The 25730-nt window shown below is 39.8% G+C and overlaps 1 protein-coding gene across 7 annotated transcripts in view; it reads left to right on the forward strand.

Moving 5' to 3' along the window:
- Positions 1 to 2024: 2024 nt before the first annotated feature.
- CFAP44 (cilia and flagella associated protein 44) overlaps positions 2025 to 25730 on the forward strand; it is a 116367-nt gene continuing 92661 nt past the window's right edge. For 6 of the 7 annotated variants that reach the window (XR_014077435.1, XM_081572084.1, XM_081572087.1 and 3 more), the window contains exons 1-8: positions 2025 to 2087; positions 6509 to 6610; positions 9811 to 9924; positions 10372 to 10531; positions 16285 to 16447; positions 18986 to 19088; positions 20854 to 21070; positions 22733 to 22847. Coding sequence is in view for 6 of the 7 variants with exons in the window: in XM_081572084.1 (XP_081428210.1) it covers positions 6514 to 6610; positions 9811 to 9924; positions 10372 to 10531; positions 16285 to 16447; positions 18986 to 19088; positions 20854 to 21070; positions 22733 to 22847 (969 nt within the window). In the remaining variant the exon portion in view is untranslated. Of the gene's footprint in view, positions 2088 to 6508; positions 6611 to 9768; positions 9925 to 10371; positions 10532 to 16284; positions 16448 to 18985; positions 19089 to 20853; positions 21071 to 22732; positions 22848 to 25730 lie in introns of all 7 variants that reach the window. The other variant, XM_081572083.1, reaches the window with a different exon arrangement.

Consider the following 25730-nt stretch of genomic DNA (forward strand, 5'->3'; position numbering starts at 1 on the left):
TAGATTTTTAAAGACATTCTATAGTGCATTTATGTTTTTCTCAATATTTGGATCCAGTGTTTTAAAGATGTTGTAAGGCAGAAATAAAACATGTTGAGCACATTTAAAAATAATAACATGCTGTTTAAAAATAAGTTTGTTGTTACTTAGTCACTAAGTTGTGTCTGACTCTTTGTGACCCCATGGACTGTAGCCTGCCAGGCTTCTCTGTCTGTGGGATTTCCCAGGCAAGAATACTAGAGTGGGTTGCCATTTCCTTCTCCAGGTTGTCTTCTTGACCCAGGGATCACACCCGGGTCTCCTGCCTTAGCGGGCAGATTCTTTACCACTAGCACCATTGGGAAGCCCAATATTACCAATAAATGCATAATACACAGTTTTTGGGAAGTCATTGTGTAACATGAAACCAATAGAATATTATATAGCTATTTTTCCTATTAACTATTGAGAAATAATTTATATACAATAAAATACATCCATACACATGTTTAAAGACAACAATTCATTGACTTTGGCAGTTGTGTATACACACAGCACTATCAGCACAATTAAGACCATTTCCTTCATCTCCAGAAGAGTCTTCTGTCTCTCTGTGGTGTATCTCTCCCTTTGCTCCAGCTTTAGGCAACCAGTGATCTGCTTTTGATCATCAAAAATCTGTTTGCATTTTATATAAATGAAATCACACACACTGTAACATTTTGTACCTGGCTTCTTTCACTCATCCTAATTGAGATTCATCCATGTTGTGTGTAGAGAAGGCAATGGCAACCCACTCCAGTGTTCTTGCCTGGAGAATCCCAGGGACGGGGGAGCCTGGTGAGCTGCCATCTGTGGGGTCGCACAGAGTTGGACACGACTGAAGCGCCTTAGCAGCAGCAGCAGCAGCAGCAGCATGTTGTGTGTATCAGTTTCTTCCTTTTTACATCTGAGTAGTATTCCATTGTATATATATTTATCCATTCACCTGTCAATAGCCATTTTGGTGGTTTCCAATTTTTTTGCTATTGTGAATATGGCTGCTATGAACATTCACATATGAGGCTTTGTATAAACAAATTTTTTATTCTCGGGAAAATACCTTAGACGTGGAATGACTTGGTAAATGGTTAACTTTTAAAGAAACTACCAATTTGTGTGTCCAAAGTGGTTGTGTTACCTTTCATTTCAACAGCAGTATATGAGAGTTCCATTTGCTCCACATCCTTCCATATTTGGTACTGGCGAGTTTTAAACTTTTACCCATCCCAGTATGAAATGTGTGCATTGTGGTGTGCAGCTCTCTAGAGCCTACTGTTATGCATCTTTCCATGTGTTTATTGACTGTTCATATATCTGATGTGAAGTATTAGAAGTCCTTTGCCATTTAAAAATTTAGGTGGTTTTTTTCTTATTGAATTATAAGAGTTTTTTTTCTTTAATTCTGGATGCAAAGTTCTTTGTCACATTTTGTGAGGTTGTAGCCATTTATAAACAATGTTTTGTAACCAGTAATATTAGTTAGGTGCTTAAAAATAATAATGATATCTGGCTGTGCCACGGAGCAGTTGGGAGAGCAAACTGCTACACCGAGAAATCTGTCAAGCCAAGTCTATATTTTGTGCACTTAGAGTCCTGCGACCAAAAAGCCCACAACATAATATTACTCCTAAAGACCAACAGCGATAACATAGTATAAAATAAATAAAACAAAAATGTCTCTGTGACATATCTTTGCTGATGATAGTCTGTGGTCAGGGAAGCTTTGAGCCATTTTGTATCATTGGGCATATCTTTCAAAGTGTTCAAGTTACCAATAAAGCCTTCTTAGGAGAATAATCATAAGCTAGACATACATATTAATCTGGGATGATAAACTGGTAGGATGCTGGGCTTTCTGTTTGGCTTTGATCCTGAATCCCGGGCCACGAAATGGGCGGGGCCAGAGGGCGAAGGAGATTGAGCTGACCCAGAAAGTCACCTCCGGGCAGCGCATGCGTCGCCTCCCGTCTGGAAGGTGTGTGGGCGTTGCTGTGGTAACCGCTGTAAACGGAGAACTGGGACTGATGCTGTGACTGGGAACGCTGAGCGCCCTCGGAGTACCTTCGGTAAGCCTGGCAGTTCCCACAACCTCCTCCTCAAATCTGTTAGTGAGTTAGGGAGCAGTGAGCTCCATTTGGACTTCTCTTAAGCTGAACTAGTGTTTTCCGAACTTCATTGAAACATATTCCTTATCCTGCCTATGGATCAGTTCGCCAAACATTTAAAGTGACAGCATTCGCAGGAATGGGGCTCCACACTGTAGATACTAAGTGGACAGGGTTCCTGCCTGCAACGAGTTCATAATCTAGCGAGGGAGGAAAACAGGACAGCTGGAGTCCAGGCTAGACCCGGCTGAGCCAAAAGCGGGGGAGATGGGGTGGTTGGTGGGAAAGTGCCTGGGTTCTCAGTGGACAAGGCACCCAATCCCACACTAAGCGGTGTGACACTTGTCAGGTTGACCTTCTACACTTTAGTTTCCTCATCTAGGGAGGGAAGGTGGTGGTGCTTACTTCATGGGGTTCCTGTTACAATTAAATAGGATAATACAGCTCAAATAGGATAGTACAGGTCAAGATATAGTAGCATACAAGTAGGCAGCATGTCCAGGCAACCGTGAGTTGTCCCAGTTGGCTACTGACTAAAACTTTTGGGAAGGAAGAGGGGCTGAGGAGGGTTCTGAAAGGGGGAAGGTGACAGGAGATCAATTGCAGACTTCACAGTGAAGCCTTTGTGCCACACCAAGGAACCTGAGTTCTTATTCTGTAGCAATGAGGAACCACAAGGTTTTAAACAAGAAGAGTGGCGCATTAAAAGCTGAGTTTTAGAAATAAAACAGGCAGTGTAGAAATGGACCAGAGAAGGGAGAGAAGGAGGCTGTGGTAATGGTAGAGGTGATCAGCGGGTAGAGGCACCAGAACGAGGATGGTGACAGTAGGACTAGAAGGCAGAGAACAGACACAAAAGGCGTAATAACTGGACACTTGGCAACAGGACTTGGAAGTCAACTGCATGAGTCGGGTGAGAGGAAAGGATTCAAAGAGTAACTGCTCTGCTTTCTCATCTGTAAAATGTACCTAACTCATGGAGTTCTGAGAAATATATGAAACAATAAACAGTATATGTAAAATCCTCAGAACTGTGGTAAACATTAAACAAACAAACAAAATAAACCACGAGCTATTCTCTCCACAGTTGTATTTCACACTGTAAAGTAGAAACCGAGTGTCTGTTTTTACGCAGGAATCTCTCTGACTCCACATGAATGGCTCTGGCACGCTGAGTGTGTGAGAGTGGGGACTGACTCTGGAAGCTAGGAGATGAATCTGAGTAATGTCACCTTGGGGGCTGTCTGGCTTCCAGCCAACCTCCTTCTAGCAACACATACTCTGCATCACTGTGTACTGTAATTTTCTTTTTTCTTTATACTTCTTCAGTGTTGATTCAAAACTTCACAGTCTACCTAGTGAGTTGGTTAACAGGATTAGCCATAGGCTGGAACAGTGAGTGTGAATCTAATGAAAATAGATGTAAGATAGTTCTACAAATAGACTCCCAAACCTAGCTAGTTTAATTGTATAAGATAGGACATGGTTAGGAACACACAAATAAGGTTTAATGATTCTAGTTGGCTACAAATGGATTATGAAGAGTCAGTGTATAATAAGCCTGCTCACCCAACCCTGGCAAGATAATGTAATTAATATTAGGCTACCTTGAAAGAACACAATGTCCCTAACCAGTAAAGTGATGGTTCATATCTTCTGGAAAGTGTCCAGATCCTTCAAAGTACATATAAAATTGGAAGGGGTATATGATGCACTGGGAATTAATTTCTTGATCTGTCCAGATGCTGAAAAAAGTTGAAAACATGTTAGTGAGGAATAGTTGAAAGAATTAAGGTGATTTAGCTGGGAAAAAAGGATCTGGGGAGGAAAGTAAACCAGCTACGATTATTTGAATGGCTATGGTAAACAGAAAAACTGGTCCTATGTGTTCCCAGAATAATAAGGGCCAAATAGATCCAAGTTGCAGCAAGGGAAATGTCGTATAATATAAAATGAGTTTAGTAAGAAATAGAAAGTGCTCATTAACAGAACGTGCTCCCTCTCTTGATACGTTTAAATTGAAGCTGGTGTCTCTTGGTGTGTTCTTTCATTTGTTCCTTTACTGAGGAAGTGATACATTCATCCCTATTTTATATAGTGAGTGTCAGGCACTGTTCTTTGAAAACTTGACTGCATCAACTCACTGAGCTCTCAGAACGACCTTGTGAAATAGGTATTGCACTTTACAGACAAGAAGGCACAGAGAAGTTAAACACTTATTCAACACCCCACAACTAGTAACAAGAAGAGCCTCGATTGCTTTTCTAGTGGTGCTGGGATTGAGCTGTAGATGTGTGACTTATATTGGGTGAGAGGTTGGACCAGATTGAACCTCTTTCAACTGTCAAGATTGCATGGTCATATTTATTGAGCCCTCGCGGTATTAAAGAGAATGTATAGTAATTATAGTAAAATTCACATTTTCCAGCACCTACAAGGAGCTTGCTCTAAACCACTGATCTTTGCCTCTGGTTCCTATTCTCTGGCTGCCCAAAAGAATTACAGAGGGAAAGTGAAAGTGAAGTCGCTCAATCGTGTCCGACTCTTTGCAACCACATGGGTGGTAACCAACCAGTCTCCTCTGTCCATGGGATTTTCTAGGCAAGAATACTGGAGTGGGTTGCCATTTCCTTCTCCAGAAGATCTTCCTGACCCAGGGATTGAACCCGGGTTTCCCACATTATAGGCAGATGCTTTACCATCTGAGCCACCAGGGGAATCATTACATAAAGAGTGAGACCGTAAGAATGGTATGCTGTGAAATGTTTTCCAAGTGATTCTAAAGTGCAGCCAGAGTTGAGAACTGTGGGTATAAAAGATCTCATTTAGTATTTACAATGATTCTGCCAGACAACCTTATCATCCCCATTTTACATATAAAAGGACTAACAGGTTAAGGGATGCTAGGAGCTTGGCCCTTGGCCAAGCTAACCATTTTTTCTTGGCCAAACAAGTCTCTCTGGCATCAAAGCCTCACCAGATTACAACTTCCCAATTCCTTCATTCTAAAAAAATTAAAATGAGCAAAAAATCAAGAGAGGGTGTCATTATTATGTCAGTGCAAGAAAACAGATGGATTAAACTCTATGTCCAGAAGATGAAGGTAGGTGGTAGTCATCCTACCCTCTCCTGCACTGATCATGTAGTGTAGATCATGGCTGCTTTGGGCATATAGTCTTTCTTGAGAGATCAGAATGGTATGATAATGCAGTAATTCAGTTAATTTTCATAGTAGCCATATAAGAAGTTTTCTCTATATTTCCGTTTTACAACTGAGGAATTGATGTAAAGTTTTATTAGCTAGTTATGTGGCAAAACTGGGATTCAAACCTGAATCTAACCACAGATCTGATCCAAATAGAACTTCTACTCTGCCTGCCAGCCATGCCATAGAAGAATGCTGAGGAAACAGGCGATGTTTAGTGCAGGGAAGGGAAGACTTAGAAGACAGATATAGTAGGTGTTCTCATCTACAAGAGCTGCATTAGAGAGGACAGAGAAAACTTCTCATGTCATTCCCCTCCTTAAAGACCTTCCGTGGCATTCAATTGCCATAGAAATAAGTTCTAAACTCCTTAGCAAAACTTAGAGACAATTATATGATCTGCTACCTGCCTCCTCTTCAATGTTCGTTTTACTCTCCTGATCTAGCCAGTAGCCTGCTTTCAGCCCTTCACAGACACAAGCATCTCTCTGAAGCACCCTCACTTCCCACTTCATGCCTGGCCAACTTCTTCTAATCACCCATCTCAGATGCCTCTTTGCTCACCCCAGAAATGGTCTCATCTTCTTGCTATATGTGCCCACAGCACCCTAATTTTTGCAACACTCATTACATTTTAATTGCTTGTTTAATCCCTGTCTTTCTAAACAAGCTCCACTAAGTTAAGGATCATATCTTTCTAGTTCAGTAGTGTAATTATGTGCCTAACATAAGACTTGATACAGAGAATATGTCCTCAACAAATATTTAAATATTGAAATTGATTAGCAACACCAGGGGAATTTGATGATGGGAAGAGGAAGCAGAGGGGATGAACCCGAGGCAGGATGGCAGAGGGTTAATTTTAATGGTGGAGCATTTAGGGAATGATGATGGGCTTGGGTTGTGTCTCACTGTGGACCTCTGGTAAACCAGAGGGCACCATGGTGACAGGTTTGCCTGGAGGAAGGGAGTATCTGACTCTATTTTGCTACTCTGCAGAGGTCTCTGATGGTAGTTGTGGCCTCCCACTGGTAAAGTCATTTCTGATAGTGTGTAAACATACAATTGTCAACACATATGGTGTTTGGTGCTTGTGGAATTTGTTGAGGGGAAAAAAAAGTTCTGATTTCCATTTTATAGCTCTCTCCCTTTCTCTGTCTCAATTTTATGCTTACAGAGAAAATGAAGGAACCAGATGATCAGGATCCTGATATGGGGAAATCAGACAGATCAAATAGTGGCAGAAGGCAGTCTCATTCCTCTAGATCTGCATCAAGAAGTAAGTAAAGATTATAGTATACACTTAGGGTCTTTATTATTAAATTTAGGTGAAATAATTTTTAAAGAGTACATATCTAAGTTCATATGACAGAAAAGTTTACTTGTTTAATTTCCTTACTAAACTTCTAAGTTCTTTAGGGGGCAGATTCTGTGTTTTAATCATTTTATCTCTAGAACAGAGAAGCTACTATCATCTCTATACTGATAATGATCCATCTTCGGATCTGGTCTGGCTCCTTCCTGTCGGGTCTACAAGGTCTTTAATGGGCGCCTCTGATACAGTGTAGTGGAAAGAGAATTGGACTTCAGTTTTGAGTCCTGGGTCTACCACTTAGAGATGCTTGATCTTAGATAAATTATTTCAGCTTTCTGTGCCTCAATTTTCCTACCCACAAAATGACCATTGTGAGCTGTCTGAGAATTAAATTGGATACAATACATGGAAGAATATCACATGCAGATAGAAAGGAAAGTGAAGAATTTTGTAATAGGATTTTTAAAAGACTGCTGGTTCTTTCTGACTGGGCTTCATGGTGTGAGGTAGCGTACTGGAATCTTGATATTTTTTAGTTTCTAGTCCTAAGTCTAGCTTCAGAAATACAATTTTTACTATTCACCTAGAGGAAGGAGATCAGGTCCTGGGGAAACCAATTTACTTATAAATTGTACATTAAATTCTTTCAGTTTATGTGAGGCATTATCTGGCCAATCCATGATTTCTCCATATTATGTTTTATTTTAGGTGTTTATCTCCTCTTGCTTGGACTTTTGTAACAAGGATCTCTACTCAAGTCATCCTGTCCATACCTCCACTAGAGTTATGCTCCCCAAATATCACTCTCCTCAAAAAACTTCAGTTTGCATCTCTTTTGTTTTTCCGTTTGCACTTTTCTCTGCTTCCTGCATTTATGACTTTATAGTTTCCAGTCCTCTGCAGCATTTTCCTGGATGGATGGATTTAATGATAATGACCCTTTGTCCAGCACTGCCTGTTAGTTTTTTCTTTCCAAGCTCCACTTTTCCTATCAGTGTCACAGCCCTTCAACTAGGCTCAGAATATTCATTTTTAGAAAAATGATTTACTCCCTTTCACCTGTATTCACTCCCAATTCCATTATCCTAGCTGGTAGCCTTAATTCATGTCATGGCAGCTTGGGTATCAAGCTTTTAATATTGTAATCTAGAGACAGGGAAATAATATTTGATTGTGATAGCCACATGGAAGAGCTAAGATATCTGTTCAATGGTATTATTGGAGAATAGTTACCCAAGGGTCCCTCTTGGGGCAATTCAAGAAATGGGGCCACATTTAGGCGTCCAGGATTATTTTCTTTCCATCCAAATGCATGAATCCTATAGAACCCTATCCTGTTGTCTTGTTCATTGGCTTGGCCCAGCTTTCTCACTGCATTCATATTAGTCTTGGGCCTTGTTTCTCATCTTTTACCTTCATCTCAGCTAGATCTTGGCTCAGACAGTAAAGAATCTGCCTGTGGGTTTGATATATAGGTTGGGAAGATCCCCTGGAGAAGGGAATGGCTCCCCACTCCAGTATTCTTGCCTGGAGAATCCCATAGACAGAGGAGCCTGGCGAGCTACAGTGCATGGGGTCGCAAAGAGTCAGACATGACTGAGGACTAACACTTTCACTTTCACAGCTAGATCTGCTAGGTGGTTCCACTTATTTCTGGCACACTTACCATTTTTGCCTTGTTATTCTGAAACTTTACCTGGCCCTTTCACCTGTTTGACATGGTATTTTTGAACCACACTCATGTTTGGACTTGACCTGAACGTTAGCTTAGACCTGTTAGTAGGTCTCTTTTACTCCCATTCCAATTCTCTTTCTCTTCTAGCTTGCTCTAAAGAGAATAGTCTGACTTATTTCTGGGGTATCATTCAGAGATAAACAGTCATACCCAGAGAAGTTTATTCTTGTTTGTGCTTAGTTGCTCAGTCAGCTTTATTTATCTTTGACATAAAAGTGAAGTGAAAGTTGCTCAGTCATGTCTGATTCTTTGCAACCCCATGGACTATATAGAATTCTCCAGGCCAGAATACTGGACTGGGTAGCCTTTCCCTTATCCAGGGGATCTTCCCAACCCAGGGATTGAACCCAGGTCTCCCGCATTGCAGGTGGATTCCTTACCAGCTGAGCCACTAGGGAAGCCCTTAAAAGGTCCTATATAAATAATAGGTTGTCAAATCAAATTAAATTGAAAAAATGATAGCAGCATACCAGCCAATCTTTTTTCTTTACCTTTTACTTTCTTATAAGTCTGTTTTGATAGGAAATATACTGGTTCAGTTCAGTTGCTCAGTCATGTCCGACTGATTGCAACCCCATGAACCGCAGCACGCCAGGCCTCCCTGTCCATCACCAACTCCCGGAGTCCACCCAAAACCATGTCCATTGATTTGGTGATGCCATCCAGCCATCTCATCCTCTGTCGTCCCCTTCTCCTCCTTCCCTCAATCTTTCCCAGCATCAGGGTCTTTTCCAATAAGTCAGCTCTTCACATCAGGTGGCCAAAGTATTGGAGTTTCAGCTTCAACATCAGTGCTTCCAATGAACACCCAGGACTGATCTCCTTTAGGATGGACTGGTTGGATCTCCTTGCAGTCCAAGGGACTCTCAAGAGTCTTCTCCAACACCAGAGTTCAAAAACATCAATTCTTCAGCGCTCAGCTTTTTTATAGTCCAACTCTCACATCCATACATGACCACTGGAAAAACCATAGCCTTGACTAGACGGACCTTTGTTGACAAAGTAATGTCTGCTTTTTAATATGCTGTCTAGGTTGGTCATAACTTTCCTTCCAAGGAGTAAGCGTCTTTTAATTTTATGGCTTCAATCACCATCTGCAGTGATTTTGGAGCCCAAAAAAATAAAGTCTGACACTGTTTCCACTGCTTCCCCATCTATTTGCCATGACTGGTAATGAAGTGAAAATGGAGATTAACTCACAGAAAAAGCTTTCAACGATTTTTGTAAAGCTACAAGAGTGACCAAATAAAACGATTTTTGTAGGAATTTTTGATTTTAAAATTCATTCAATTTAGAGTACAAACGAATTGGATATATTAGCTTCTTTGAAAATAAGAAAATGTTTAATTCAAATTTAGAAATTATTGAAACAGTTTATTTTTACTAGCTACTGTGAAAGAGGATCACAAATCTATTGACAATACCACAGGTGAAGCATTTACTGAAGGGGAAGAATCATATATAGAGGATGAGGAATCATATGTGGAACGTTTAGAAGGAAGTTCAAGTTCATTTCAAGATGATTATGAAGAAAGCTTTGGAGGTAATTATTATTAGTTTTCTATCAGTGATTGTCCCTGTTTTAACTGAACAGTTATAAATCCATAAAAGAAATGTTTGCAAGGTATGTGGGGAGTGATAAAAGAAAGAACATCAAACATATTCTGATAGGGTGGTTTAGCAGCTCTGGAGCTGTATATTTCATTTTTGAGAATCATACTCATACTGGATTTTTCTGGGCAGTGGGATAATATAAGGAGTGATCAACCCTACATTAGTGAGACTAACTCTTCCTCGGAACTGATCATGTGCTGATTTTTGAGACTGCCGTAACCAGGTGCTCACTTGTGGTGGCATCCTGTGTTCAGGCCAGAAGCAGTAGTTACTGCTAGAGTATTACGTGCTAGTTTCATTCTTCTTAACTTCATGAAATAATGATATTAGGATTGATCAGGCACTCTTCTTAGATAAAATATTTTTAATTTTTTAGAATCTCGGTATATGGAAACTCCTGCCCCAGATGCAGAGGAGGCAGAGGAGGAAGTTACGAAGAAAATATCAGAAAGCTTCTTCTACGATTATATGGAGCTTGCCTCAATGCCTTTTGTGACTCCAGATTCAAACATACCACTGGATCTTCTTACACTTGTGTATCCACTCCAGTTATGTATAATCTGGGAATTTCAGCTCTTTAGGTCAGGGGTTGTCAAACTACAGCCATGGTCTTAATTTAGACTAAGCTTTTGTTAGAAGCCAAATAACCATCAGTTCAATTCAGTTGCTCAGTCGTGTCCGACTCTTTGCGACCCCATGAATTGCAGTATGCCAGGCCTCCCTGTCCATCACCAGTTCCTGGAGTTTACCCAAACCCACGTCCATCAAGTCAGTGATGCCATCCAACCATCTCATCCTCTGTCGTCCCCTTCTCCTCCTGCCCCCAATCCTTCCCAGCATTAGCGTCTTTTCCAATGAGTCAACTCTTTGCATGAGGTGGCCAAAGTATTGGAGTTTCAGCTTCAACATCAGTCCTTCCAATGAACACCCAGGACTGATCTCCTTTAGGATGGACTGGTTGGATCTCCTTGCAGTCCAAGGGCCTCTCAAGAGTCTTCTCCAACACCACAGTTCAAAAGCATCAATTCTGCAGCACTCAACAAGAAATAATGCTTTTCTGGCTGTCATTTCAGGAGATCTGATGTGAAGGAAACCAGGAGGACTTTTATCCCCATTTATCTCTACCAGCTTAGCACCCTTTTTCAGTGCCTGTCAAGTGAAAACCACTGATCTCTCTTCTTAAAACACTAACATGGCCATTGTCAGGTCTTAGTACTGTCACATTATTTATCAGATAAATTACAGAGAAGATAACCGTGAGGAGGAAGCAGGGAACAAAAGTACAGGTTTTAATAGGAGAATAAGAGTCTATAGAGAAATGTAAAAGTAGGATAATTAACAAGGGGATTTGGGGTTTGCTATCACTTTATGATGTAGGTTTGTAAGGCACTGGTTTGAAGACAATTTCCATTAAGGCCTTTGGTTAGCAGTTTAGTATGCTTACCTTCCAATGGGCAGTGGTTATGACCACATGGCCTAAACACAGGTTTAGGCCCTTTATAAAAGGGGTGCTTATAGAGGTAGGGCAGTGTACTTCCTGACTCAGTTTTGCTTTTTATTTAAAAATTGAACAGATTGTTATTTTAGCTTCTAACTCTGTTTCTCTAATCCCAGGTATAACTAAAACTAATTCACCCTGAAACTTGTCACCTAGAGTTTTCTCTCGAGGGCCTTTTTTTAAAAAAATCTGTAGCCTTTGGATAAGTTACCAATGAAAGTTATGCTGTTGGCCTTCTAGCTTATTTTTTCAAATGAGGTGGTTTATTAGTCATCTAGAAGCTTCTCCTGAAATGCACATGTTCAGATAGCTTCCTGGACCTACTGGCGTTATTTCCATGAGGACGGGCCTTGGGCATACGTACTCTGAAAAGCTTCTCAGGTAATTTTCATTGTGCTGCCTTCTCCTGGCTGTCGATACTAGGGACTTGCTGCTTCAGAATACAAGGATCTCTGTTTTAGAGAGAGATGCCGAGTTTATAAATCAGGGAGTCAGAAAGATCTTGACTTTTGACTCAGTGCATGAATCCTTTCTACTCATGCTGGATGAGTGAATGTATAAGCTTTGGGCTTGTCTTGATCACTTTCAAAACCAGGGCAATCACAAAGCAGCTGATCCCATTTTTGAATAGCTTCCATTATTAGAGAACTCCTCCAGATCTTGAATAAAAATCTGCCTTTATGGATGTCCTGTATTAGACTTCGTCCTACTATCTAGAGATGGAACAAACAATCTCTATTTCTTGTGAGAAGCTCCAAGAAGTCAGCTGTCATATATTCCCCAGGTACTTTTAAAATTCTTTATATATATCAGATTTAACATTTGTGTCTTCTAAATCAATCAAGAAATGAGTAATTTATAAAATATCACCTAAAGCACAGCATAATTTGTAAAAAAAACACTAAACAGAACTTAAGATAGTGTTTAAACACCATTTTAAAGTGGAGGTCCTAGAGGGCTATGGATGGACAGTGAAGTCCCTAGGCTTTTGGTAGGAAGTTAAGAAAAGATGCCAGAAGAAAAGATGAGGTAAAACACAAGGGAGTTGGAGCTGTATCAGAACACATTTTTACATTTTAGAGCTCTGCTTATGGACTGCCTTATCTTCTGGGTTTAAAAGGGGGAGTTCAGACTCTAGTTATGCATTCATTCCTTTATTCATTCAGCCTAATATGTTCAAGACTCTGATGGGCATTCCAGGAAACAGATAAATGAGAAGCAATCTCTGCCCTCAAGCAGGTTGTGATTGATTTAGAAAGAGAAAGTCTGGGAAGTTACAGTCTTACTCATTCTGCATTTGAAAGGGCTCTCAATCAATGCAGCTGCAAGGCAGAGTCTCCCCCTTGAAATCAGAGATGATAATATTAGATTAATGAGCATGTCTCTGAGTCTCTGCTGCTACTGCTGCTGCTAAGTCGCTTCTATCATCCAAATTAGTGACGGGATTGTACCTCATTTCTCCCTTCATAGTTACAGATGTAACTCTAGCTCTCTGGAGTGTTACACTGGTATCTGGGAAAAGGGAAAAGAGAGGAAGAAGAAGGAAAGGTGAGAGCAGTGATTAAGGAGAGGGAAAAGGAGGGTAGGCAAAACTTCTTGCCCTGTACCAGGCTCTGTCAAGGCTGTATATTGTCACCCTGCTTATTTAACTTATATGCAGAGTGAGTGCAAGCGTGCTAAGTTGTTTCAGTCGTGTCTGACTCTTTGTGACCCTATGGACTGTAGCCTGCCAGCCTCCTCTGTCCATGGGATTCTCCAGGCAAAAATACTGGAGTAGATTGCTATGCCCTCCTCCAGGGGATCTTCCTGACTCAGGGATCGAACCAGCATCTCTTGTGTCTCCTGCATTGGCAGGCGGGTTCTTTACCACTAGTGCCACCTGGAAAGCCGTATATGCAGATTGAAAGTGAAAGTCACTCAGTCATATCTGACTCTCTACAACCCCATGGACTATACAGTCCATGGAATTCTCCAGGCCAGAATACTGGAGTGGATAGCCTTTCCCTTCTCCAGGGGATTTTCCCAACCCAGGGATCAAACCCAGGTCTCCCACACTGCAGGTGGATTCTTTACCAGCTGAGCCACAAGGGAAGCCCATGTGCAGAGTACATCATGTGAAATGCTGGGCTGGATGAAGCACAAGCTGGAATCAAGATTGCTGGGAGAAGTGTCAACAACCACAGATATACAGATGATACCATTCTAATGGCAGAAAGTGAATAGGAACTAAAGAACCTCTTGATAAGAGTGAAAAGAGAAGAGTGAAAAAAGCTGGCTTAAAGCTCAACATTCAGAGAACTAAATCATGGCATCCAGTCCCATCAACTCATGGCAAACAGTTGGGGAAAAACTGGATGCAGTGACAGATTTTATTTTCTTGGGCTCTAAAATCACTGTGAAAGGTGACTGCAGCCGTGAAATTAAAAGACACTTGCTCCTTGGAAGAAAAACTATGACAAACCTAGATAGCGTATTAAAAAGCAGAAACATCACTTTGCCAACAAAGGTCCATATAGTTAGAGCTATGGTTTTTCCAGTAGTTCATGTATGGATATGAGAGTTGGACCATAAAGAAAGCTGAGCACCAAAGAATTGATGCTTTTGAACTGTGGTGCTGGAGAAGACTCTTAAGAGTCCCTTGGACTGCAAGGAGATCGAACCAGTCAGTCCTAAAGGAAATCAACCCTGAATATTCATTGGAAGGACTGATGCTGAAGCTGAAACTCCAATACTTTGGCCACCTGATGCAAAGAGCTGATTCACTGGAAAAGACCCTGATGCAGGGAAAGATTGAGGGCATGAGGAAAAAGGGACAGTGGAGGATGACTTGATTGGATGGCATCACTGACTCAATGGACATGAGTTTGAGCAAACTCTGGGAGATGGTGAAGGACTAGGAAGCCTGGCATGCTGCAGTCCACGGGGTCGAAAAGAGTTGGACACAACTGAGCCAGTGAACAATAACAAAAACCAGGCTCTGTAAAGACAAGGGGCTATAGTCTATTCTTTATTTGTGAGGCAGCCCCAGGTATTCTCCTTAAGGCAAGAATAGCTTCGTTGAGATCTTAAATCACATGTTCATTTGCATTTCTACATAAGATTCAATTTTAGGCATTTGTATCATTTAAATTTATAAAATTCCTTTTTCTTGTACAGATGCCCCTGAAATGTTCTCTCTCTCTTTTTCAACTTAACTATTAGGCAATGAGATAGGTATAGTTTCTTGTTGTTAGTTATAATTTATACTTCATAATTCAAATTGCATTAGTTAAAATTTGATCATTTTTTTTAACATCCTACAGATCCTCTTGTTAAAATCTCGGTATAATTTCTTTTTCTGGAAATATTTACTAAGAAATAAGAGGAATCCTCTAAAATCAGATTTAAAAAGAAAACCAAGGGCTCAAAAAATAGATACTTACCCTGTGAACCTTCAACTTTTGTGTTCAGCAATGAATTCTTCGAAAATAAGAATCTATATACTTAAGATACACTATGTAATATATTTATTTGCAAGCTATAATTTTTAATAGATTTGATCTCATTTAATTATTACAGTCATATCTTGGGTATATTAATTTGAGCTTGAGTATGGTAACAGTGTACATTTGAAAATAGTTTACAGCTCAGTTTTTTAAACCTATTTTGAATTAATGAAGTTATACTCTATAGCATAAATGCACACATTCATCTACATACTTATGTGTACTAATGATCCCAAAAAGGAAATGTTAGCCTATTTACTTTATGTACTTATGCACTATGTGTTACTTAGTCAATTTTCATAATTTTTCATATGGTTAAATTTCAGTTATAGTCATGTGAATTTATTAGAGTAGTCACTTATCACTGGTGTGTCATAATTTCACTAACTTGTCAGAATTTTAAACATCTTGTCTTTTAGCATCAAGGAAGAGGCCTATGGCTTCCCAGTGGCTCAGTGGTAGAGAATCTTCCTGCCAGTGTAGGAGATAGGGGTTTGACCCCTGGGTGAGGAAGATCCCCTGGAGGACGTCATGGCCACCCACTCCAGTAGTCTTTCCTGGGAAATCCCATGGACAGAGAAGCCTGGTGGGCTACAGTCAATAGGGTCAAAAAAGAGTTGGACATGACATAGCAACTAAACAACAACAGCAAAAGGGCTATGTGATCCTTTTACTGTGTTGAGTTAACAAATTGAACAGGCTTTGGGAATACAAAGATAACAGACAGACCTCCTTTCATATTATAATGTTGATTTAGTTTTAACAGGAGAGAGGACAATGAAATTATTTAGGGAACTCCTTTGCTCCCTGGTGATGGTTTAGTCACTAAGTCGTATCCGACTGTTGCGATACTGTGGACTGTAGCCTGCCAGGCTCCTCTGTCCATGGGATTCTCTAGGCAAGAGTACTGGAGTGGGTTGCCATTTCCTTCTCCAGGGGATCTTCCTGATCCAGGAATCGAACCCGGGTCTCCTGCATTGCAGGCAGATTCTTTACTGACTGAACTATGAGGGAAACCTATAGTAATCAAATCGAAAGTTCAACTTTATTTTTTATTGAAAACTAAATTAAACAAAATTAATGTGCTTTCAGGGTTTTCCTAGGAAAATTATTGACTTAGAGTATGAGAATTTTCATGTAATTTAAAAATAAGGTTACATTAGTAATATATTAAAAAACTCTGTTTCAGCATAAAATTCAGCTACTAAGGGTATGGGTTTTAAAATATATATTCTTTTTATTGCTTCGCACCCCCTCCCCCATGGTTACTTTGTTTCACTTCTTTTCCTTAGCAACTCACCCACAGACATTCCTTTGGTTATGACTGCAGAAAGCGGGCCAACCTACAACTTCTAGAAAACAATATCGTGATGTACATAGCTGGGAACCAGCTGATTTTTCTGAATTTGAAAACTAAAGAACAGACCTACCTGCGAAGTAGCAGTGGAAGAGGAATTGGTGTCATTGGGGTATGCCTTTGGTAATTTAGGAAAAAAAAATACAACTGTGTGTTCGTTTGCGGTCTTAGGGGATTGCATGAGGTGCACAGCAATCTTTATTCTAAGGCATTTTCAATTTGTGATTACAACCACTACATTCACTGACATTAGCTCTATGCAATATTATACTGTTTATATTGATATTAATAATATTGCCATCTCATTTTGCAGATAAGGAAATGCGGCTAACAGAGGTTGAGTGACTTTCCTATAGTCATGCAGGTTTTTTTACATTAAATGCTATGTTGCCATTCTGCAAAAATACTAAGATGAATAACACGAGTGGTAATTCATGTAATAATTAGAGCTAAATGCCAGATAAAATGCAAGTATAGAGTTGAACATTAGGAGATGAAGTATAATTATCTATTCAGTAATTTCAAGTAGTCGACAAGATATGTGATTTCAAGTCTGTCTTTTCCTCCCTCCCAGGTGTCTGTCTCCATTAGTCATTTTCTCTCTTGTATCTTCACCCTCAACTTCCTTGGGCATCCTCAGCATGAAAGCATACTATTAAATCAACTTGTTCTCATTTTAAAAGGCCCCTCTCTGGGACTTCACTGGGGGTCCAGTGGTTATCCTCCTTGGGGAATTAAGATCCTGAAAGCCTCAAGCTCTGATTAAAAAAAAAATAAAAGGCCCCTCTCTAACCATGCATCCTCTTTACCCACTGACTTTTTAAAATATATAATTAAAAAAGTATATTCTGGGCTATGCTGGGTCTTCGTTGCTGTACGGGCTCTTCTGTAGTTGCAGAGAGCAGGGGCTACTCTCTAGCTGTGTCATGTGGGCTTCTCATTGTGGTGGCTTCTCTTGTGGCAGAGCACAGGCTCCAGGGCCCCTGGGCTTCAGTAGTTGTGGCTCCGCGGCTCTAGAGCACAGGCTCAGGAGTTGTGACACGGGGGTTTAGTTGCTCTGCGGCATGTGGGATCTTCCCGGATCAGGGGTTGAACTCGTTTCTTCTGCATGGGCAGGTAGATTCTTTACCACTGAGCCACCAGAGAAGCCCTACCTGCTGACTTTTGATCTTTCCCTCAAAGCTGAACTTCTGCTGTTTTCTTCCTATCACCTCACTAAGGTGGCCAATGACCCTGTTAGTGGTCACATCAAAAGAATACCTTTCTAACTATCGTACCTAACCTCTGAACAGCAATGGCTTTTCCCTTGGTTGTTTCTTTACTCTGTGCTCCTTGAAATAGGCGTCCCAGATCTGTTCTCACCAGTAACAGGCAGCCTGGTCCTCTCAGCGTCACTGGTGTCAGGAGAGGGGCATCTGTTGAGGTTAATCAGTGAGAGACCTCACAGGGAAAGGGAAAGGAGGAGAAATGGACAGGATGTGGGGCTCATACAAGCAGCAGTTCCCTAGGAGATGCTCAAGAGGGTTTCTAGAGGGATCGTGATCCAAACATCTAATCCTTCCCTTGTGCTTCCTACTGGCTGTGAGCAGACCAGACAGAACTAGTGCAGAGCCTGCTGTGCAGAGATGGATGTAAACTTACTGAAAGTGTGAAAGATACAATATTTCTAAGTCAGATGCAAAGGAAATACAGTAAATATTCCCTGGATAAACTATTTGTGTCAATGAACAAAAATAACAGGAATGAACATATGATTCCATCCAATGTATATGGCTATCATTTGAAATACTGAGATATTTATTGCTGGTTAGGTGAAATTTAAGAATTGTGACACAGCTTACTCTGAGACATGAATTTTCTATTCAAGAAGTTAGGTTGATTTATATGCAAGATAAACAGTCTAACTTAGTTGTTTTCAAAGAGCAGTTCCCAGATTCAGCAGCACCAGCATCACCTGGGAAACTGATAGAAATGTAAATACACAATCTCAGATCTCAGCCCCAATTTACTGACTCAGACACTCCAGTGTTAAAGCTTGCAGTCTGTGTGTTAATAAGCCCTTCTCGTGATACTGCTGCTGCTAAGTCGCTTCAGTTGTGTCCGACTCTGTGCGACCCCAGAGACAGCAGCCTACCAGGCTCCTCCGTCCCTGGGATTCTCCAGACAAGAACACTGGAGTGGATTGCCATTTCCTTCTCCAATGCAGGAAAGTGAAAAGTGAAAGTGAAGTCGCTCAGTCGTGTCTGACTCTTTTCGACTCCTTGGACTGCAGCCTACCAGGCTCCGCCATCCATGGGATTTTCCAGGCAAGAGTACTGGAGTGGGATGCCATTGCCTTCTCCATCTTGTGATTCTGATGCCTGCTAAAGATTGAGACCCACCGTTCTAGCTCTTCAGATGGCAATTTAAAAAACTGTAGAGTTAAACACGACTCTATTAATGAAAGTAAAACTTAAGTGCATACCCTTCTAGTTCTCAGTTTAAATTATATCCACCATCAAGTATTTATTAGATGTCCAGCTTTGAGTTTTCTGTTGGAGTGGATCCTAATAAACCAATTATAAAGTAACAGGTTCTAAATACTTATTAATATAACTATTTATATGAAAATCTCCCTTTTAATACTTTAGTGACCTTTTGTTTTTTATAGGTTCACCCTGATAAAACTTACTTCACAGTAGCAGAAAAAGGAGTTTTCCCAAAGATAATCATTTATGAATATCCTTCAATGAGGCCCTATAGAATCCTTCAAGGTGAGTCTTAGAATCTTTAAAATATCTCATGTTTAAGGTGAACAGAATTCTCAAGATGACCACACATTACTGTAGCAGTCAGGGTCTGCCAGAGAAACCGAACTGGTCGGAGAGAGAAGAGAGATTTATTTGAAGGAATTGGTTTGTATAATTGGGGGCTGGCAGATCTGAAGTTTGTAGGGCACACTCACAGCATGGAAATTCTTGGGCAGGAATTGATTCTGTGTCTTCAGGCAGAATTTCTTCTTCCTCGGGCAAACTCCAGTTCTGCTTCTAAGTGCTTTCAGCTGATGAGATGAGGCCCACTCAGGTTATTAAGGATGTTCCCCTTTTTGGTTCTTTTTTAGGATTTCCATCTCTTCGCTGACATTGCCCTTCTGCTCTTACATGGTAGCTACTTTATCCATTAGAGCCCTTAGCATATTAATTGTAGTTGTTTTAAATTCCCAACCTGATAATTCCAGATCTATGCCATGTCTGGTTGTGATGAATGCTTTATCTCTTCAAGTTGTCTTTTTTATTTTTATTTTTTGCTTTTTGGTACGCCTTGACATTTTTTCTGAATAGCGAGACATGATGTATTGGGTAAAAAGAACTGCAGTAAACAGGCGTTTGGTAACTTGGTGGTAGGTTGTGAAGGAAGGGAAGAATTCTTTAGTCCTATGATTAGGTCTCATTTTTTTGGTGAGCCTATGCCTCTGAACTGTGAACTTCACAAACATTTCTCAGCATTTTCTCCTGGGTTAGGTGGGAGAGGATGGCTAGAGTGGGCTGGGTTGGATATTTCTTTCTGCAGGGCAGTTAGGCTGCTGATAAACTCCAGCTGTTCAGGTTCTGGTTAATTAGTTAATGAGTTTCCCCTGAGGGCAGACCTTATTAAGACCAGAGGACTCTACTGCTACTGCTACGTCGCTTCAGGTATTTCAAAATGGCTCCTTTCTCCCTCCGTCTGCTGGAAGCCTGGGGAGATTTTTTTCTGGATATTTTCAGTTTAGGAATCTAGTCAAGCTCCTGGAGATAAATCTCATAATATTGTTGGGGCCACCCTGTGACCCAATCAGTGAAGTTTTTAATTCTCAGATTTGTCCACACTGAGCCTTCTGCAATCAGAGTTCAGGTTTTATTGCCCGTCAGTGGTTCCTCAAGCTGTTTTGGCTGTTTCTGCTTGGAAGTCTCTGCTGTGGTGATTTGAGTATCTCTATATTTTCCTGTTGGTTTCTCCATTCTCAGGGGGCAGGGCTTTGCCCAGGTTTCTTCCCTCTCTTACACATTCAAGAAGAGCTGTTGATTTTTTAGTCTTTTCAGCTTTTTACTTGGTGTTAGGATGGAATGGTAACTCCTTTGCTCCTCACATGCATAACCAGAAACCAAGAGTCATCATTTTTATTTTGTGAAAAATTCAGTGGCAGATTTTAAATTGACTTCTCTCTGCTGTCTAACATGTTTTTGTTAGACATGCTGTCTAGCATGCCCTCCCTGCTTCATAAAATAGAATATATTCTCAATGTATTTTTCTCAGGGGAAAATGTGGTTAAGACTTATTCACCCTTACTCCTTCCCACCGTATCATGTAATACATTCTACAGCCAGAGGTGATGAGTAGTTTTGAAATTGTTTCTTAAGGGGTTTCTTGACATTCTTCCACCAATGCACAACACTAAGGGTGTTCTCTCTTGCCTTTTTAAAAATTTTTGAAATAATACACTTTTGAAAATGAAGTGCTATCTCTTTTATTAGACTCCTATTCATCTCCTCATCCTTTCAGATGGGACTGATCTGGCTTATGCGTACGTGGACTTTAACTTCGATGGTACCCTGCTGGCCTCTGTTGGTGGCAGTCCTGATCACACACTGACCATCTGGAACTGGAAAGAAGAGCAGCCTCTACTGAGGACAAAAGCTTTCTCCCAGGAAGTTTTTAAGGTTACTTTCAATCCTGAAGATGACCAACAGCTTACTACCTCGGGATCAGGCCACATCAAGTAGGTTGCCCACATGATACAGATGCTAGTCGTTTATTGTTAGGATCTTTTCTAAGAGGTTTGATCAGCTGGAGACAACTTTTGCTGATGTTAACATTAGGATACTTTTTAAAGGTGTTATGTTGAAAACTAACTATAGTGCAGCTTTTCTAGTTGGTTATGGAGATTTTATTGCGGAAAACAGCAGAGATAAAAGAAGGGCTTTGAATTTAGCCTGCTGCCCTCTTGTAGGCTTCACTTCCTGAGAGAGTTCGTGTAATGTCTTACTAACGTTGGCACACTGTGTCCAAGCTCATACTGTGCTTTCAGATCCACTATTCAGTGTGTTAAAGTGATTCTGTATGATGGATAAGTCATCTTGATATCTCTGAACTTGGTCTTCACTTGTGAAATGAGAGTTATAACAGAGTTATATTCTTGACACCGGACCTTTAATACTAAATGGTAGCAGAGTCTATTCCTGATCTCTGATATCTGGATATTTTCACTGTATCACACGGTGTTCTTAGTTCAGGATGGAATGATTTTGTCTTTTATTTAACAACCTTCTGGCACTACCCTCAAGCTGCCCATAACTTGCTTCCAGTGTCTCTTTATGAGAAATAATCTATCCTAAATTCTTTGTATTCCAACTTAAAACTGGTCTTTTTAAAATATAGAAAAATTGAACAGATTTTTGAATCTTGGGATATCTCAGCTAGCTCTCTGCTAACTATAGGTTGAAAAAAATTTTCCCATTGCTTACTAAAGTGTATATTTTCTATGTGGTATATTTTTGGAGAAAGATAGACTTTAAAGGATTTCACGTGTGATGTGGTATAGAAAGAAGGGCAGAGGAAATGGAAACATATGATCAAGGACCTACCACAGCCTCTGAGAAAGATGTTGATTGTTTAGGCTCTTGGCTTCATATTATTAACTTGTTAATACTGTCCATTATCTATTTTACATCCAAGTTGGTAGGTCAGATTCTTTTTTTGACACAATTTTCTTCATTCCGACTATTCATTTGTTTAGGTTATAAACAAGAAGATATTAGTAACTTAACATTTATTGATTTTATGTGCTAAACACTCTTCTAAGAGTTTTTCAACAATTTCATAAAGTTGGTGCAAATAATATTCTCATTTTACACATGAGAGAATAAAGATACAATGTGATCAAGAAAATTGCTCAAAGTTACACAGCAAGTAAATTAGAATTTTTGGAAAATATTTACATCCTCTAAAGCAGTACTATGCAGTAGAGCTTTCTTCCAGGGTGGGAATGTCCTGTGCTGGTCAGTCTAGAGACACTGGCCACGTGCAGCTACTAAATTCTTAAAACTGGTTGGTCTGAATAAAACACCAATTTTTAAATTTTATTTAATATTAATTACTTTAAATCTAAATAAAAAGTCAAACGTATGGCTATTACATAAGACAACACAACTCTAAAATGTAAGATTGACAAAGGCAGGGAATTTTTTCTTTTTGGACTATTTTGTTTGATGCTGAATTCATGTTGCCTAGAGCTTTGCCTGACAGATAGTTGATGCTTAATACAAACTAACTGAAAGAATAGATGAATGAATTAATATATGACTATTAAATATGTAAATGGGTGACATTAAAGTTAAAGTAAGATTTCTTGTAGGTACATTCAATCTCTCATTGTTTGCAGGTTCTGGGAAATGGCTCTAACATTCACTGGCCTCAAGCTTCAGGGTTCATTGGGTCGATTTGGCAAAACAGCCACTACTGATATAGAAGGTTACATGGAGCTCCCGGATGGGAAGGTGAGTACAGTTGCTATTCTACAATAATGAAATGAAGTGATGTACAGGCATGAAAGCATGCTATACAACCTAAAAAGCATTGCCAATATTGTCAATAACAGATACTATAATTGTAAATATAATGAGCATTTAATTTTGCCTTTTCAGATTATCAGTTTTAATTCTGTGAAACTAATCCACATGTACATATCGTTCTGTGTTTACTAAATATTATATGCACATAAAGTATGCAAACATTTTCATATATTAATGTAGTGACATACTTGTCACTTTTAATTTTAATTATGTCATGGAGTTGCAATGTCTATAGTGTTTCTCTCCCTCCTCTCTTTGCCATGATGCTCCAAGAGGATTTACTGGGTCAAAGGTTATATAGTCTTGCAGCTTTTGTTTTTATTACCAGATTATTGCAGGGTTGTCAGACACGACTGAGTGACACTCACTCACTCACTCACTATTATTCAGGAAGATTGAGACACTTTATAGTGATATCTGCAACACTGCAATTAAAAAAAAAAACCTCTTTGTTTTGTATTAGGGTATAGTTGATTAACAATGTTGTGATAGTTTCAGGTGAACAGCGAAGGAACTCAGCCATACCTCTCCACTCTCCCCCAAACTCCTCTTCCATCCAGGCTGCCATATAACATTGAGCAGAATTCCAACAAAGTAGGCTGTTGTTGGTTATCCATTTTAAAAATAACAGTGCAACATTGCAATTTTAATCTATTAGTTTAGTTTTTTCTTCTAATAAAACTTATAGGCATATTGCCTATAGGATCAGTTTTCCATTAATATTGTATTTGGCTTCCTAGTAGGTTGAGTTGTGGGCTTCCCAGGTGGTTCTAGTGATAAAGAACCCACCTGCCAATGCAGGAGACATAAGAGATGTGGGTTATATAGTATTTGTGATCATCTCAAGTATAAGAAAGTGCTAATATACAAATACTACTCTGAGAAACCAAATGGTCTAGTCATTGCCTAGTGGAAAATTATCAATTTGACTTAATGATGTATGGGAGGAAATAAAAAGCCTTGGATGTTGGCTAAATCATTAATTATATATCTAAACCTATACTGCTAAGCTGCTAAGTCGCTTCAGTTGTGTCCGACTCTGTGTGACCCCATGGATGGCAGCTCACCAGGCTCCGCCGTCCCTAGGATTCTCCAGGCAAGAATACTGGAGTGGGTTGCCATTTCCTTCTCCAGTGCATGAAAGGGAAAAGTGAAAGTGAAGTCGCTCAGTCGTGTCCGACTCTTAGCGACCCCATGGACTGTAGCCTACCAGGCTCCTCCATCTATGGGATTTTCCAGGCAAGAGTACTGGAGTGGGGTGCCATTGCCTTCTCCGATCTAAACCTATAAGATGATGATAAACCATTCTAGCTTTCAAATTCTGCTAAGAATTAGGCTAAGATAAAGATCATTAAAAACTTGGTTTGAGATAGATCTTTAAAAAGCTCAGTAGAGTTTGTGTAGATGTAGGGAAGAAAAGAAGTCATTTTAAATGAGAGAGCCACAAAAGGAAATATTTAGAGTTAATAATTATAATATTTAGAGTTAATATTTAGGATTAATTTGGAGCACTCATCTTGGGAAGGAGTGGGAAATTAGATTGAGAAGTATGGTGGGCTCCTAATGCACAAGGACTTGAACAGTCAGGCAGAACTATTAAACATTGGAAGAGTAGAGATACAAATGGAAAAAGTTATTTATAAGCTTGGCCACAAAATGCCAAGCAAGTTAGGAAGATGGAGTCAGAAGGAAGATACTGCTTTTATCCAAGAAGAGATAGATAATGAGAGTCTGGACTCTTCTCAGGACAAATGGAAAAGGAAAGCTAGACATGAGTGACATTTCAGAAAGGAATGAGTGATAGACTTTAGTGACTTTGGGTGGCTTTAGTTACTGGACAGAAAAAAAGCAAGTTTAAAGAAAGACAAGTGGGCTGAGGCTCAACTGATATAATAGATAATAGGCAGGCTGGAGAAATAAAAAAAAGACTGAGTAAGGTCATACGTGACTTTCGGTAAGAAGGCCATGGGGCTGCAGAGTCCTCGAGCAGGCAGGCAAGAATTAGATCAGAGTTCCCCAAAGGACATTTCATGCAGTATTCTTTTACACAGAAGCTCTCTGAAAACAAGGCTTTCCTGGTCAAATTCCTTTGTACCTGAAAATTTCCTATGGTGATTCCCAGTGAACACTTCTGTGTTAAAGCTTCCAAGGGGTTCTAGAGAAAAGAAACTTGTTTGACTTTGTTTATCCTAGCATATGTCTACTGAGGCAGTGTTAGTTGAGTGCCTGGTTTAGAACCCTGACTCATTGGTAATTTGAGGCAAAGTAATTAATGTGCTTCAGATTTTTTTTTTTTTTACTTTGTAAGATGGGGGATAATAATAGGACTTCCATTGGCCCTATGGTTTCTTTGTGCCAATGAGAAAAACTGTGCCCAACCTGTGTAACTGCACATGGTATCCTTGATAAATGTACCTAGTTTATATGGTTTTTAGAATTAAAGAATAATATGTGTTAAGTGCTCAAGTAGTGCTTGTCATGGAGTCAATATTCAATTAGTGTTACTTACTATGTAATATTAGTTCAATATCTTAAGAGTTGGTGTTTGGCGCTACATATTTTGGGATGTGCTGGATTAAATGCATTAATATGAGGTGGTTCGAGATGATTGTCCTTGTTTGACATTGGATATTGTTCTGCTATAATTTACAGTAATGGCCTCACAATTTATCAAACATCTTATAATATTTGATTATTATCACTCTCATCTATAAGAACTTTAAACATAGCTCTAAATTTTGACCCAGTAGTTCCACTCCTGGGTTGTGTCCTTAAGAGATGTACAGAAATCTGCAGATGTGTTTGAAA

Source organism: Giraffa tippelskirchi, chromosome 2, assembly GCF_054371585.1.
Source record: "Giraffa tippelskirchi isolate mGirTip1 chromosome 2, T2T-mGirTip1v1.2.pri, whole genome shotgun sequence".
Taxonomy (NCBI): domain Eukaryota; kingdom Metazoa; phylum Chordata; class Mammalia; order Artiodactyla; family Giraffidae; genus Giraffa; species Giraffa tippelskirchi.